Source organism: Akebia trifoliata, chromosome 1, assembly GCF_017979445.1.
Source record: "Akebia trifoliata isolate Shusen 1 chromosome 1, ASM1797944v1, whole genome shotgun sequence".
Taxonomy (NCBI): domain Eukaryota; kingdom Viridiplantae; phylum Streptophyta; class Magnoliopsida; order Ranunculales; family Lardizabalaceae; genus Akebia; species Akebia trifoliata.
In genome coordinates, this window is record NC_141375.1 from 25,329,407 (window position 1) to 25,346,987 (window position 17,581).

Consider the following 17,581-nt stretch of genomic DNA (forward strand, 5'->3'; position numbering starts at 1 on the left):
TCACTATACAACCTTTATTTTATTTGATGAAATTACCATTATGCCCTTCTATTTTTTATGTTGACTTCCGTACGAAGACTTGTGCATAAGCCCCACAACGCACAACCGATCCATTGGATGGAAAGATATTGGTTGAGCCTAGGCTATTGCTGTCGATGGATGCTAATCGATTCGATTACAGTAATATTCAAATTTGAAATTTTTATTTGATATTTGAATTTGAATTTAAATCCAATTATCTTATCAGATATCGGATAATATCCGATTAGAATTCGAAAATTTTATATATTAAGAAAAGAGTTTTTCTGAAATGACATAAACAAAGACACAAAGATGACAAAATGATGTGATTTCTCGCATATTACCGTAGATACTTTTCTATGAGATACGAGTAAAAAGTATCTATGATTATGTGCGCGCCACCACATCATTTTTGTCACCTTTGTATCTCCATTTGTGTCATTCTAGTATTTTCCTTAAAAAAAATACAATTTTTCCTTATTCAATTGAGTTTTCATTATTAAAAAAATCTTAGTATATATATTATATTATGTATATAATAAATAAATTAAAATAAAATAATATATATTATATTATTTATATAAAAAATAAATCAAATTAAAAAATATATATTATTTCAAATCGGATATTATCGATTTCGAAATATTAATATTTAAATCTGTATCCAATAAGAATTCGAATATATAAAATTATCTAAGTTCGAATCCGATGTCCGAAATTTTCGGATAATATCTAATTTTTTAAGTTCGAATTCAAATCGGATTCAAATTTTTGACTATCTATTGACACTCCTAGCCCAGGTTGTCAATGGAGCGGATCAAATCCAAAATCCTATCTATTCCAATTTGATAACTTGAGGTTTGGAATCTGGATTAAGTATTTGGATTCCAATAAGGATCACATCCAACATCTTTTCTGGATCAACCTTGACCTGATGCAATAGGAATGCAATCCAATATAATGTGAGAGTATATAAATTATAACTCATTATATAATATGGTTCCAACTACTATCTTGACTCATAATCAATTACCATTGACTTGACCTCTCTCTCGATTCAATGTGGTTCAATTGTTGCTTTCTAATTAAATAAGTCAGTTAATGTTTCTCTTTTATTTCTTTAGATGACAAGAATCTCAAATGACTAATCTATATGGTTTAAGTGAAATTCAGAGTCACTTTATACATTATTGCACACATTAACAAAGTCTTTATTCATCTTTAATACAAAAAATTTCCTCACTAATAAAACTTCCAACTTAAAAATCGAGGTTGACTATCTATTTTTTCATTCAATTTGCTTAAAACCAATCTTCTATTAGTTTTAATGTATACAGATCTGCTTTCACCATCTCGATTCCTTATAAAGAAAATATGCCCTAGGAAAAAGAATAATGTTAAAGTGACTTCAAGATTGTATCTCATATCTCACTTTCTTGACGTGAAAATGTGTAGAAATCTTGAAAAGGAAGATATGATGTACAATCTTGAGGTCACTCCAATTTGACTCTTGGAAAAACGTTCACCTTCGTATTACGTATGATTTGACTCTATCGAATTTTAGGTACATTTTACTTTCTTGGCACTACTTGGCCAACCCTCAAACTTAGAGGGTTACATCAACTTTATCATCTCCTTGCGTGTCATAATCATATGTTTTGCTTAATTCATGTTAATTAGGGTATTTATTGTAATATGATTATAGTTGTGAACATTATCTAAATAAGTTTATCGAAAAATAAATAACGCTGTGTTTGGATTAAGAGAAATGGAGAGAAGAAAAGAGAAAATAAATGAGTTTCTCTCCATTTTTCTTGTTTGGATTGTTAAGTGGGGGAGAGAAGAGAAAACAATTTGAGTTTTCTTTCTCTCCCAAAATAGAGAAACACTTTTAAAATATTTTATAATTTTAACTTTACTCCTAAATCTCTTTTTAAGATATTTTAAAATTTCAAAGCTGTCCCAAGTTCTATCGTTATAATTGAATGAAACTTTGATTCTACTTAGTCGAAATTGATATTCAAGATCTCTATTTATATCTGTGAGTCATTTATTACTTTTAGTTATATGACAAAAATGTCAATTGTCCATCCTTTGTCATTTTATCCCTCAATAATGCTTATCCTAGCTATAAGTACAATTTTATAAAGATCCATTTTTCTTGAGAATCCCAATGATTATCATCCCATACCAGCCGTTAATTTGATGGAGGATCTCAAATCTTTATATATATAAAAGATTACTAGCCTACCCTTTGAACCAAATTAATTTCTTGTATTAGTCAACTAAATATTGAGTCGTGACGCATATTCAATCGACTACTTGACATGATAAATTCAGAAATCGTATATCTGTGCTCCTTAGGAGACATGTCTGCACTTCCCCACAAAAATGTGTATATGGAGTGAACCGTATATGCTGAGGAACACAGATCTACGATTTTCGAACTTGTCACATCAGGATAGTTGATTGAGTTTGCCACGTGGGATAGTCCGATTACAACGATTCCTAAATATTATATAATACTGCTATATGTTGGCTAGAATCTTAAGATAAGGAATGACAGGTCACAAAGCTGAGGATAATTTAGGGACTTTACTATATTAAGGTGGAAACACATACAGTAAAGTAAATCAAAAGATGGACTTAGAGAGGAGACAAGTGAAGAAGAAGCTAGAAAGAATATATACATGTATACGTCATGGGCGCTTTTGGTGGGTGCGGTAAGACAAGGAAAGAAACTTGGGCACGGAGGCATAAAGTGCATCGCCACTACCTTAGCTCGAGATTCTCACTAGATGGCCATAGAGATAAATCAAGAGAGCTGCAATTGGCACCCCAACTTTTACTCATTACACCTCAATTTCTTAAATTATTTGTCACACCCAATTAAAAATTAAAAATACGCCATTCAAATATAACGAAGGTATGGCTCTAAGTTATAATTTCAACATTGTAAAAAGATATAACACCCGTTCAAACAATTTCAGTAGTTGTTTACAATTATGATTAGGCTTAATATAAAATCTTAAATCCTAAAAATGAGCAACTTTTAATAACCATTACCTATTTTCTTTATTTTTAATTGGGGTGTAATAAGTAAAAGTTGGAGTGCCAATAGCAGCTCTCTAAATCAATGGGGTTATAGATTCACTGTAGCAAAATAGCTAAAAGACATCAAGACAGGTGTCACGCATGCAACATGTGGGTACCAACCATCCAATAGGCACTACCTTAGACATCACCTAAAGTTAAAAGAATAAAAACAAAGTGATCTAAAGCTTATAATAGCTTTAGATTAGATGCCTTTCCCTTCGTGTTTTCTCCATTTTTGTATATTTTCTTAGGTTCATTCCAGGCCTAGGAGTCCCAAATAGAACAACCAACTTCAAATTCATCAACTTGTGTTTCTCAAGATTGTGTAGTGTTAGTGATTCTGAATGACAGTGACAATAAATGGTTACCAAATTTATTTCTAGATTCGATTTAACGTTGCAAATCAGTCCTTATCCTTTTGACCCAAACTAATATTGATGTGCTAAGGTGATTCTAGAGCATGACTTTTATCTTGGGTTTGACCAAGAAGTCAACTACTTTTGTATCTCGAGATGATGCATGTACGTACAATTCAAATAATTCTAAATATGGGTACAGATACAGATAGACCATATACCTGAATGGAGAGATTTGCCACATTACAAAATACGAGACTTTTTCGAGACAATGATCACAAATAAAAGGTACAATTTCCAGTTCATTGTTGGTCGCTAACCCTTTTATTAGCTCATTGTTGTTGTTCAGTTTTATTTACAAATTGTAAAACTAAATCCCGGTCTGCCAAGACAAGCCCAAGGACAAAATATAAGAGATTTATGGAGAGCGAAAAATCTAAAAAAAAATCAGTTAGAAATCAGTAATTCCATAATTGCATGGCTATGTGCTCGTACGTACAGTTGAAATATAATGCTTAGATATCTCAATGAGTGGGTGTTGCAGACTTTCCTTGTTCAGTGCCATGAGCATGCTTGAAGTTGAAACTTCCACTGAGTCCTCGGCCCTTTGCAAGGTGTTCTAGTTCTTCGAGTTTGTGCTTAAGAAGCTCTACTTCTCTCGCTAAATCTTCGTCTATTTGCTTCATTGCCTAAGAAAATGAATAAATGAGGTAACCGGATTACCACTTATAAATGACACAATGGGCCTATCTCTCTTTCTGAATAAAAAAAAAAGTAAAAGAGAAATAAAAGGTGGTACTTAGAGCAATGGTGCATATCCATATATTTAACAAATACTATTAAACAAATTAGCTTTTCTTTTTTTTTTTTCTTCCAAGGTTCTGCTAGAATTTCATATCTAAGGTTTCAAGTTCATGGAGGGACTTCAAACTTCAGTAATTTGTTCATTTATAAAGTTCTATCTGTTAATTTATCATTAAAACATGGAACAATATTTACTCTAGGATGGGTTCTAATAATATTTTTAAGTTGTAAAAAATTTAAGTTTTATCAATTACTCTATCAACAATAGATAAGTAATTTTTCTTATCGATTAATATGAAAAACTATGTTAAAAAAAAAAAAATTCTTCCCACCACCAACATGAAATATTCTTGGATTTGCACCTTTCTCGTGGCTATGATTTAAGCAATCAGAGACTCGTCCTTTATACCTACAATATTTTCACAAATTAGTAGGACTGGGAATCCTCAGACCATTTAAATTTAAGATCAAGCTTTAAAGTGGAGGAGGCTTCTGCGATAACAAACACACCGTCAACCAATTAAATAATCTGAAACGAGTTCAACCAACTCAAAAAACAAGATGGTGTATCAACTCAACATCCAGCAAAAACTTTGAGAATGAGAATGTGGAGAGAAAAGGCATGGATAAACAGTTCCAGAGTGGGAATTTGCAGGAAAAACTCAATTTAAGCAAGAGATTCATGGTTTAAGAGGGGATAATTTTGATAGATAATGTGGAAGCAAATGGGCTCTCATTTTAGTACAAGAATCACTGCTACAATTGTAAACTGATATTTAGTAATGGTTTAAGAGAAAAAAAAGAGTTTTAAAATTGCCGTCGTTCTGTTTCTCTGGCCATTAACTATAGTATATTTGCCAGGTTGGGCTTGAACGTTGGCTGCCAGGCCAGTTCAATTTTATCCAATGAGCTTTTAAAAAAGGTTTCCTTAACTAATAGTCAAAACTTGTGATTCTATGCCAACCCAAAGAAGCTACATGAAACTGCTATGAATCTCAACATTGGTTTATGGGGATTCATCGTAGAATGACAAATCTTAAGAAAGGAAGAATTTGAGCAAAAATCCTCATCATCGTCTACTTCTTATCCCACATATTGGGTTAACAAGAATTTTAGGAAAAAAAAAAGGATAACCACATAGAGAGTGATATAGAACGGACGGAAATGGTATCACAGTTTGAGATAAAATAGAAAAATATATCTTAAAGAAGGATAAAAGATTCCTCTTCTTCTTCTATATAATATTCGATACATAGAAGTTCGATACAAGTGCAATAGGTGTACTTTAAAAGCCAGATTTTTTAGCAAAAAAATGGAACTGTTTCTATCAATAATTTGGCCTTTTCTATAGTATTTTAAAAAAGCTTATCAACGTTAATTGGAGAAATCTCAAGAGAAAAAAGGCATATTTTAATTTCATCTAGATAAATGAAAGAACAATTGGATGTCACTTGCGACCTAATGAAAATATATTACCTCTAGTTCCTGCCGGCGTAGTTCCTCCTTCCTAGCTTCTGATCGAGAACTTCTTTGCACCTCAAAGATCACAGCAGCACCTGCAACCTAATGAAAAGAATGCATGTAATTATCTAAAGTTAGTGTACCGTCGAAGATAAGTTGCAAGTAGAATGAACAAGTATGCCATGAGGTCTGGTTCCCAATATTTGGGATCTAATTAAAATGGGCTCCCAAACTGGGTCTAGAGTAAATGGGTAATTAAAATATTAAAAATTTAGACTAGCGAAATTGACCCCAGCTCCTTTATTCTAACGTGAAAGAAGTTCAACCATCTCATCTACTATCACAAACATCATCTTCGGCATTCTCTTTCAAGATTGACAGTTACAATGAGTACAATACTTCAATTTGTTTTGGTTATTGGAGTATAAAATTAATGTAGTAGATCTTTTTCCATTTCTCCAAACTAGTGGATCATTTTTCTTTGTAAATTTATAAACAAATGAAGGGGCTTCTTAAAAGAAAAATTCTAAAAACTCAACAATTGGGAATGGTATACAGTGGGTAACTGAGTATCTGAGGGTTCTGGCAATGGTTCCACCTGTTTGAGTACCGAAACCGCAACCCAAGGAACCAGAACCATTAGATTCATGTTCTGGGTACTTCAATATCTGAACCAGAACCGACCCACACCCTTCCCACTCCAAAGTCCAAAAACTCATTCACATATGAAAGCCCACTTGTACTCACAACCTTAAATGCTAAAAAAAGTATGTGTGGCGTCCATTGTCTAGGTACCTTATTGGAAATGAGGCATCTCAGCCAAGATAATCTGATCCAGAATGTTACTTTCATTCATGATCAAAACATGGTTATATTTTAGAACTTTTTACAGATAGACCAAAAGAGTGGTATACTACGGATTTTTAATATATACCGAGAATACAAAAAGCTCTCCAAGAAGATCGGCTGCTGCTTGAACAGCTTTCTCCTCATTCAGAGGGCGGATCTCAATGTCAGTAGCACGACTTGAAATTCGTCTTTGCATGGTCGTCGTAAATCGATGGTTTGCCTGATTCAAATAGCACTATTAGGAATAGGAACAACATGTTTCTGATGCCATAGACTTTGTAAAAGTTATTGCAAAATTAGACCGTATGTAAATGAGAAACAAGAGAGAAATATATACACCACTTAATAACATAATTGTAGGTGCATGCAACAATAATACAGAGAAAGGAAATACTACTAAAAATAAAAATAAACAAAAAATGACAAACTCACTGTATGATCCAAGTGAACTATATGCTGAAAGAAACGTATTTTCAGACATTAATCTCATTATTAAGTGTTCATGGTAAGTATTTTGATCATTTGGAAGCTTGTTGCCACCATCTTATGTAATCAAGCAGGCTGCAACACTCATCAAAATCCACTGTATTTGAATGCAATACATTTTTTGGTTGCTTCCATTCAAATAACAGTCATCAAGAATTACAGTAATGATTATGTTAGAACCCACAAAATCACTTACTAGAGTGTCTTATTGAGTTATTGTAGCATCACTCAAGTTTCCTACAGATATCAACTAATATTTCATTGATCTAGAATCTATAAGCCATCACTCTGACCAATCCCAAGATCCATACCCATATGAAAGAACTAGGAACATAAAGGTTGATTGGTTCATTAAAATACAAAAATAGGTATGGTTGCCTATCTAATAATTGCATCAAAACACATACCCAATTCATAAATTAAAAGATAAAATATATCAAAATTTTTATGGAGTTAAATAATAAACAAATAAGATGTCTAGAAGTCTAGAACAAATTTCAATCCTGAACCCAGGATATAGGAAGGAAAAAAAAAAAAAAAGAGATGGGTCAGGGATACAGATTGCCGATTATTAATCGATGGAACTTGGGGAGCAATCGGCTTCTTTAATGAGCCTAAAAGTAATGGGTTTGCAAAGGCTCTTCAAGGTGAACATTCACAAATGGGGGAGGATCATATCTCTTGTGTTCTATGTGTTGATCTCCAAGTTCTGAACTGGATTGACACCAACCAATTTGTGGTGAGCCCCTTAATGAAGTCAATGCCATGAATCAATCTTTTATAAAGATAGAATTTAAGAAGAGTATCTTAGTGAATATGACTTTATTCTTTTTTTTTGTGTGTGTGTGTGTGTTTTGTTGTGTTGATAGGTATAGGGTTAGTGGTAAGCAAATGAAGTTGAATTCAAGGGGGTTTGAACCTAGGACGTGGGAACAACACTCCACATGTCTTACCACTTAGCTAAGTTGGCACTTTAGAGATGACTTTGTTATTAGGCTTTACTTTTTGATCAAGAGCCTATTAATGGTTAGGCTTTAAACATACATTTTCTAAAAAAATATTGTAATCCAAAGAAAAATGGAGGGTTGGGGATTAGAGGTCTAAGACTTACTAATAGAGCTCTTTTGGGTAAGTGGCTTTGACGGTTTGGTGAGGAGAGGAGAGGAGTTAATTTGTGAAGGAGAGTTATTCAGGCGAAGTACGAGGAGAAGAGGTTCCGGTGGTATAGTGGTGAGGCCTCAGGCACTTATGGTTGTAGTGTGTGGAATGGGATTCTAAAGGTGGTCGAGCTATTTGATAGAGGGTTTAGTTATATAGTAGGAGTAGGTGATAGGATTAGGTTTTGGGAGGACAGATGATGTGGTAGCTCTACTATGGCAATTCAATATCCTTCTCGGTATGCTTGCTCCCTCAAAAGGAACTGCTCGATACTATATTGTTTGATTCGTAGTGGTACCTTTACATCTTGGAATTTGGGTTTCTAAAGGAATTTTAATGACTGGGAGATAATTGAGGTAATATCTCTCCTAAATCTTATAAGTTCTCTACTTTTCATGGAGAACGAGCAGGATAAGAGAGAATGGATCAAGGCTAAGGACAAGATTTTCTTAGTTCATTCTTTCTATAAATTCCTTCTCCCCCAATTTCAAAACTCTTTCTCAGAATCAATCATCTAGTCTGCTCTTGTTCCTTATAAGGTTTTGTTCTTTGTGTGGTTAGCCTCCTTGGGGTGGATTCTTACCTTGGATAATTTGATTCATCGTGGCTGGATTAGTTCAAATATTTGTCCTTTGTGTATGAGGGATGGGGAATCACAATTTAATCCATTGTTCCTTCTCCCGAAGTATTTGGACATCCTTTTTCTCCCTGTTTCAAGTAGATTAGGTTTTCCTTGTACTTTCTTTTCGCTCTTGGAAGGGTGGTCTTTTAATATTTTCTCTTGAAGAAAAAGATACCTATGGACCATTCTTCCTCTGACGGTGGCTTGGGGTTTTTGGAGAGAGAAATCTCAAGGTTTTTCAGGGCAATAAATGAACTTCTCATGCTGTGTATATGGAGATTTTGGGGCTATTACACCTTTGGTCGAAGTTAAGCAAGGACTTTTTGGGAGTTCCTTTTGATGATTTTGTGTTCAAATGGCATTCTATTTGTGACGCATAGCTTTATTTTTTTGTTCTCTTGTTGTTGTTTGGCATTCATTTTTTTGTCTTTTCTTTGTTTGAGGGCTATCTTACCCCCCTTCTTTTGTAAATTCTTCTCTTTTTAATAAATTTGTATACTTATAAAAAAGAAGAAGGATTGTATGAGAACTTTATTGCATGAACAACTGACATGATTAAGGGAAGGATAAGGAAAAGTATTGATGAGAAATCGAGAATGACATTCTTCCTAACTCAGGAAGAATGATAAAGACAATATCCAGTTTTGTGTGTGATATGAGCCCATTTCATATACCTTCTTTTGTATTGTGGTAGTTTCCTAGATCCATTTGTCCTTATTTCATAGTTAGTAGATCATGTCTCGTTGTTATAAAGCAATGATCCTATAGATAATGGCCCAATTTGCTATTTGTTGGGATTTATAGAAGGAAAGAAATATCATAATCTTCAAAGGGAAGGATAATTTACACAAAATGTGATAGTTCAAATTTTAGGTCTTTTTTTTGCCGGGGGGGAGGGGGGGTGGGGGTCATCTTTGAGGATATTTTGTTTAAAAGGGACTTGGTTTGTAATGAGAATACGAGCATCGTTATTTAATTTGTATCAGGTAGGTCTCTCGACCTCCTCTCTTAAGTATGGTATATAAAAAAAATAAAGCCATTGATTACTCACCTAACAATCTTTATTCATGATATTCCTCATGGTCGACATGAGAAAAGATTGAATGAATAAAATCTAAAAAATGAACAAAATATATGGTGAGAAGACTAAATTTTGATGTTATCACCTGGATGTCCTTTTGAGGCAATATCACAAAACTAAGGTGCAATAAAGCATATTTGCATTATCCAAATAGAAACTTTTGGGGCAATGTTACAAAATTGGATATATTGTCTTCATCATTCTTACTACCATCTTATATTTTACTTTAATTTGATTGGGATGAGTCGATCACATAGCATCCCAAAAGCACATTTGCATTTTAACCATCTAGCTTTAATTCTACGGACGACATCCTCTTAAATCTATCCATCCTTGACATCCATTAGGTATTACCAATACACTGAATTGACTTAATACTTAGAAAGTCCTCCCATCATATGAACTAACATCTCATCCCACATTAGAATCAAAAGTGAATCATCCACATCTTTCTAAGAAAATGCTTTTGTGGGTGTCTTTTTTCTCTGATTTAAAGCCATATAGATTTTGTTTTTCTAAAAGATAACAACTATAAAAAAAAAATGTTAGATTAAAATTCATGAAAATATTAAAATTAAAAAAGGAAAATATGGATGTAGTAAAATTATTAAATGATAGATTGAAGAGAGACTAAATTTATAGACTCCCCATCCATATTTTCCATAATATATGACACACCCATTGAGCTTTTATGGATCTAGAATCCATGAACTATCCATCCAAGCATTCTCAAACTCTCTACCCATGCTGGAAAACACAAACAATTCATGAAATACGCAAATGGGTGTCAATTATCACCTAAAATACTGACAAAATTGCTTCAAAATCCAATCCCCAATTCATAAATCGACCAAAAACTTGATCAATAATGGAAAACAAGCAGCATTTTAAATTGTAAACTACCATAGCAATCTGAAGCTCTCCACCCATGTCGGAAAAACTCAAACAATTCATGAAATACACAAATGGGTATCAGTTATCACCAAACATTCCATTAGAATTACTTCAAAATACAATACCCAATTCATAAATTGATCCAAAACTCGATCAATAATGGAAAACAAGCAGCATTTTAAGTTGTAAATTGCCATAGAAATCTCAAGCTCTCTACCCATGTCAGAAATACTAAAACAATTCATGAAATATGCAAATGGGTATCAGTTATCACCTAAAATACAGACAAAATTGCTTCAAAATCCAATGCCCAATTCATAAATCGACTGAAAACTTGATCAATAATGGAAAACAAGCAGCATTTTAAATAGTAAACTACCGCAATCTCAAGCTCTCTACCCATGTTGGAAAAACTCAAACAATTCATGAAATATGCAAATGGGTAAATGGGTAAGAGTTATCACCAAACATTCCATTAGAATTGCTTCAAAATCCAATACCCAATTCACCCAAAACTCGATCAATAATGGAAAACAAGCAGCATTTTAAATTGTAAACTACCATAGAAATCTCAAGCTCTTTACCCATGTCAGAAAAACCCAAACAATTCATGAAATACACAAATGGGTATCAGTCATCAACTAACATTCAAATAAAATTACTTCAAAATCTAGTAACCAATTCATAAATCGATCAAAAGTGAAAAACAAAGCAGCATTTTAAATCATAAACTACCATAGTAATCTCAAGCTCTCCACCCATGTCAGAGAAACTCAAACAATTCAAGAAATACGCAAATGAGCATCAGTTATCACCTAAAATTCCAACAAAATTGCTTCATGTTAGAGAACCGGTGCAATATATTATAATACATGAGATACATTATCATATCAATGTATTCTAATTTATTAGAACTTCCTAATATAGAATATCCTTATTGATATTGCTACATATATTATTCTCCAACATTCCCTTCCTTTTGAGATGAGATACATTGATATGATAATGTATCTCATGTATCATAATATATTGCATCCGGTTCTCAAACATCCTCACTCAATTGCATGGTCCTTTGAAGAAGGAACATGCAATTGACTTCTCCGAATTATTTCTCTTGATCTCATTAAGTGACACGTTATTAGATCCCCAAAAATGCAATTCTACTTCTTGGTGGTCACCGCCTGTCTGTGAAGTCCATCATAGTTGCATCCTGCTTTTTTTTTTTTGAGTTTGTCGGAACCAATAGGTTACGAAACTAGGTCTGTCATGATCTCTCCCAAGAGCAAAGAAATTAGGATTGTGTGATTTAAATGAAAGAACTATCGTTGGAGAGTTTTTTTTTTTTTTTTTTATAAGGAAAAAAAAAATGAGATCGTAAGAGATGAATATATAGACGTGGGAGATTTGTAGAGAAATAGAAGGAGATGTGGTTTCATTGAAGAAAACTATAATAATAATAAATAAATAAATAAATGAATTTAGGTCCAGCAATGGTGGTAGTGCCATCACCTAAGAACGGCACACCAAGATCGATGTGTTCAGTAGAGCTTGAGCTCTAATACCATTTTAAAACTAAATTTATTGAGTATTCTTAGATGAATATTACATGAATCCTGATAGGATATTTATAGGGATTACATCAACCAAGATAAGAAAACTAGCCTAACATAAATATTCTAATTTATTAGAACTTCCTAATGTAGAATATCCTAATCAATATTGCTACATATATTATTCTCCAACATTCCCTTTCTTTTGAGATGAGATACATTGATATGATATTGTATCTCATGTATCATAATATATTGCATCTGTTTCTCCAACACTTCAAAATTCAATACCCAATTAATAAACCGACTGAAAACTTGATCAATAATGGAAAACAAGCAGCATTTTAAATTGTAAACTACCATGGCAATGTCAAGCGCTTTACCCATGTTGGAAAAACTCAAACAATTCATGAAATACGCTAATGGGTAATCAGTTATCACCCAACATTCCAACAAAATTGCTTCGAAATCCAATGCCCAATTCATAAATCAACCCAAAACTAGATGAATAATGGAAAACAAGCAACATTTTAAATCATAAACTACCATAGCAATCTCAAACTCTCTACCCATATCAGAAAAACTCAAACAATTCACGAAATACGCAAATGGGAATCAGTTATCACCTAACAACCCAACAGAATTGCTTCAAAATCCAACAACCAAAAATCAACCAAAAACTCGATCAATAATGGGGGAATAAAAAAAAGGCAGCATTTTAAATCATAAACTACCATAACAAATCTCAACAAAAAAAAAAACCCCAAACATTATAGAAAGACAGAGAGAAGCGGACCTGAGCAAAGCTGATGATGAGTTGGCGGAACTTGGGATGCAAACCAGCATCTTTTTTGATCCTGGAAGCAATGGGTTTGCAGAGAGTCTTCAAGGCAAGCGTCCCAAGCTTCACAACAGGGAGGATCATAGCTCTTGAGGAGCTCTAATTATCTTCTTTGGAGTCTTTTTCACTGTTTGAAATCGAAAGTCTGTAAATTTTGGAGATAGAGTTTTCTTGAAAAATTAGAAATGGGTGGTAGGATTTGAGAAGAATACACAGTTGAGATTCTTGTTCATTTGAGAAGTGAGATGAATCGACTGAAGAGAGATTATTAATAATAATAAATTGATAAAAGAGAAAAGTAAAATATTATTCATAGTGATCCAGTCTTTAGTGTGGATTCTTTAAAAGAAAGATCTTTGAAGATATCACGTGAAGGTTTCACTTATAATAGAGAAGGGGGAAAAATATTGGTATGATGATCTAATGACCCAAAATGTTCCATGAACGACCCTTCGTTGGATTGGACCAACTCATCAAAAATTAGGGTTTAGGGAAAATTATTGAAAATTAAATAAATAAATATTTATAAAAAATAAATTGAAACTAAATGATTAGATTAGAGTTTGTTCAATGGTTACGGAGTCAAGGAGTAAAAGAGGAAAGATAATAAAGTAACATAAGTATTATTTAAAAATGATAGAAGAATAAAGACAATAAAGTAAGATGGGTATTATTGACAAAGGGGTAGAAGAGAAAGTGAATGAAGTTAGAAATGTATTATAGAAAATAAGGTTTAAAATGGGTCTGGTTTAGGTCGGACCTGAATACATCCATATCTTGATCTAGATTTTATATTTGGACCTAGATTCGTATCCAAATCATTTTGCTTTTCCTAAATCTGGATCTAGATTTGATTCAATAGAATTACTTAATTCGGGTTGGATAATTTTGGGTAGTTCAATAATTTTTTTGCTATATTTCTTTTTTAATTACTGTACTAGACAAATTACCATTATAATTTTTTTATTTGATAAGAATTCATGTTATATTAAAATAGTAGAAAAATATATTTTAAAAAATATAAAAATATTTATTTTCAAATTAATTTATCATTCAGATCTAAGCGAATGTAGGGATGGATTTGTATTCGACTTGGGTCAAGGGAATCAACCCATATTTTATTCGTATATCCTCCAAGGGTCCAAACTCACTAAATTCATATCACTTGGATTTTGGATAAAATCCAACCCATTTTATATCCTAATTGAAAAGAGTAAAGGAGAAAATACAATAAAATTGGGGTATTCTTAAAAATGGATAAGAGAAAATACTAAAATTGAAATGATTACTCGAGATACGTGAGGATATTAAGTACCAACCCTTACTTAGGTGAGAGGGATAAATATTGGGAAGAGAACAATGTGATTTATTCTCCGAGTTTTGTTAAAGTGGGAGATGTTAGAATTCATTAAATAAACCTTGAAAACAAGCATTCGAGGTTATTTTTTATAGGAAATTTTGTGTGTGGGCATTTTTGATAAGAAAATAAATTTAAAAGGTGTATTTAATGCAACTTAATGCGTGCCCTTAAGGCACATGTTAACAAAACCCTTATTATGTAGGATTATTTTTTATTTTTATATATATATATATATAATATATATATATATATATATATATATATATATATATATATATATATATATATATATATATTTTAACTTAAGGGGAGGGCCAAAAGACTTATGGGTCATCATAAGGCATTATTCCAAAAGTTTTAAAGTCTTACTCCAAAAATCTAGGGTCAGGAATGGTGTTCGTCCATTCAGGCCCAACTGGTAGATTTACAACACAAAGACAAAATTTTACAGCCGTTTGGCTTTTTTAGATGCTTACTTTAGAAAAATTAAAGAGACAAATTATTAAAAGAATTGGCAACTATGGATGGGAGATTTGATTGTTTTATAAAGAACCTTTTGTCACATTTTTGAAGTTCTTTATAAATGTATTTTCTTTCCAAACAAATCATAAAAAAATCTAACTTCTTGAGGTTTGAAGGTTGAAGTATATGGAATCTTAAGGTTGAAGATGAGGTTTTATTTATTTATTTATATTAGATGATTGATTTGAGGAAGAAAAAGCAAGAGTTTTTTGCTACACGATGAAGATGAGGGCATTTAAGACATTTTACTTCAGTACATTAGAGAAGGCCCAGATGATAAGTTAGGGTATGCCTTGGTGATGATAAATAAAAGGCAAAATTATTTAATGGAACAGGGACTTCTTTCTAAATACTCATCAGCTTTTGGGCTGTGACTTAATAACCAAGTCAGTAAATTTTTTATTTCTAAAAGTCCCTAACTAAGACAAAATTTAAAGTACCCAAAATATCCTTTCTCATCTCTTTTATCGTAACTTATTTATCAACAGCCATTGCTGATTCATTCTGATAATTTGTGATGATAAATGATGAATAAAAAGAACAACATACTCATAATTTCAAAGATTCAGATGTAATTTTTTACCATGTCTTTCAAAGAAATTCATTTCGATGATTTGTAATGAAAAATGAGGAATAGAGAATGGCATGCTCATCATAATTTCAAAGATTCATACGTAATTTTTGATCTATTCTAATGACTTGTAATGGCAAATGGTGAGTGATGAACGAAGAACGACGTACTTATAGATTTGAAAATTTAGATGTAACTGAGAATACACAGAGTATTGTAGAAAATCCTCTCTATTATTTTGAGGTGATTCTATATTGATTTATAGTACAACCCTGAAAATAATTTGAGAGAGATTTTATCTCAATTACATAAAAGTTTATTTTGGGAGAGATTTTTTTCTCAATTACAAAATATATTTCTATTCAAAGACTAACTATAGATGGTTGGTATATTCTAAGGGTATTCTAGTGTTAAGAGAATCAATTAACTAAGGTAACTTAGTCATCTTAACATCCTCCCTCAAGTTGATGGGCGAATAAGAGCAAACCATCAACTTGTCATGTAACATTTTCAATCGAACTGTACTACACAACCTCAAAAATGTTAAAATTCGCTATTATTATAGTGTTAAACTTGGCGGCCCAAGACCAACGTTTAATTTTATCAGCCCAAAACCCAATTTTAAACCCAAGAACAAATTTCGATAGTCACAGCCCAACGAACCATCGAAACTTTAAAAAAAAAAAAAAAAAAAAAAAAAACTTCCTTCTCAGCCATTTCAGGGGAAAACCTAATTGAAAATTTTTGTAGAAGAAACTCACTCTCCTAGTCAATGAATTTGAAAGAGAAAAGAAATGGAAATCATTAGAGCTCAAACTAGACATCTGAGAACATCGAACGATTGAGAGCACCGATCGCGAACGATCTCTCACTCTCACTCACGTCCCTAAATCTCCCATTTTGGATCGATCGAGAGCATCGAACGAGTTCTTGTCATTTCGTCGATGGATTTTTAATCTCTCAGAATTCAAATGGAAGAAGAAATTAGAGCTCAAGTAAAAAACCATACGAATTGAAGCTCACTCATCAGTGCCAACGATCAAACCACTCCAGATCTTATTTGTAAGTCTATCTCTATCAAAAATCCTAAAAATGTTTATTAGTTTGTTTCCAAATGATGTAATTCCATCCCTGTTTTGCTCGACTTTGTAATTTGAGCATATTAAACTAATTTTACTCAAGGGAATCGTGAAGGTGTTTCTTGATCTTCTGTAGATGAATAACATTGCTAAGGTTAGTTTCTTTGAAATCAAGAAAAAATCTTCTCTTCTTGATCTTCGATAAATAAATAATATTGCTGAGGTTAGGTTTTAATGTTTAAGAAACAATTTTTGAGATTTTCAATATCTGATTCGATTCATTTCTATTCTTTGTTTAAGTGAGTTTTGTTTAATTCTTTCAATTATTGTTGCAGAAACCTTACAATTTGCTTGATTTCTGTTAAAGAAAGTTTTAACAAAAATTGTTGATTAGAACTTAATCATTTTGAGAATTTTGGTTCATAAGATGTTCCATTATTAGTCATAGAGATTAATTATCTTACAACCTATAATATATAATAAACAATTTATTTTAATACAAGGAAAGAAAGAAAAAAAAAAAAAAAACCAAGATGTTAAATTTAAGTTTTGCCATGAAATGTTGAAGGCTCGTAAATTTAAGAGAGTTTGTTAGGGGGATAACGTTGTGTGTAATATATTAAGGGATGCAAATGCAATAGAGGATTCTCTAACAAAAAGTGATAATTAAGGTATACATATATATACTTACATACTTATGTATGTATGTTGAGATTGGGTTATATGGACTGACGGAACACCCATTTATATGGACCTAAATGACCATGTGATACTCAAAAACATGATCAGGTGCCACATGGATATAGAGCATAAACTTTTACGAACTTTAA

General features: G+C 32.3%; 1 protein-coding gene across 3 annotated transcripts; it reads right to left on the minus strand.

Moving 5' to 3' along the window:
- Positions 1-3,691: 3,691 nt before the first annotated feature.
- On the minus strand, positions 3,692-13,600 carry LOC147411208 (OPA3-like protein). Of its 3 annotated transcripts, none has more exons than XM_086445909.1 (5): positions 13,175-13,595; positions 6,673-6,807; positions 5,754-5,840; positions 3,973-4,162; positions 3,692-3,855 (listed from the first exon to the last, which is right to left on the minus strand). In XM_086445909.1, the coding sequence occupies exons 1-4, from the start codon at positions 13,301-13,303 to the stop codon at positions 3,998-4,000; spliced, it is 516 nt and encodes a 171-aa protein (XP_086302035.1). In that variant the 5' UTR covers positions 13,304-13,595; the 3' UTR covers positions 3,692-3,855; positions 3,973-3,997. The 3 variants fall into 3 exon arrangements, 2 of the variants coding, with proteins under 2 accessions (XP_086302035.1, XP_086302026.1); XR_015179286.1 differs by lacking the exon at positions 3,692-3,855 and adding an exon at positions 4,617-4,686 and having other exon boundaries at positions 4,027-4,162; positions 13,175-13,600; XM_086445900.1 differs by having other exon boundaries at positions 3,692-4,162; positions 13,175-13,592.
- Between the last annotated feature and the right edge of the window lie 3,981 nt (positions 13,601-17,581).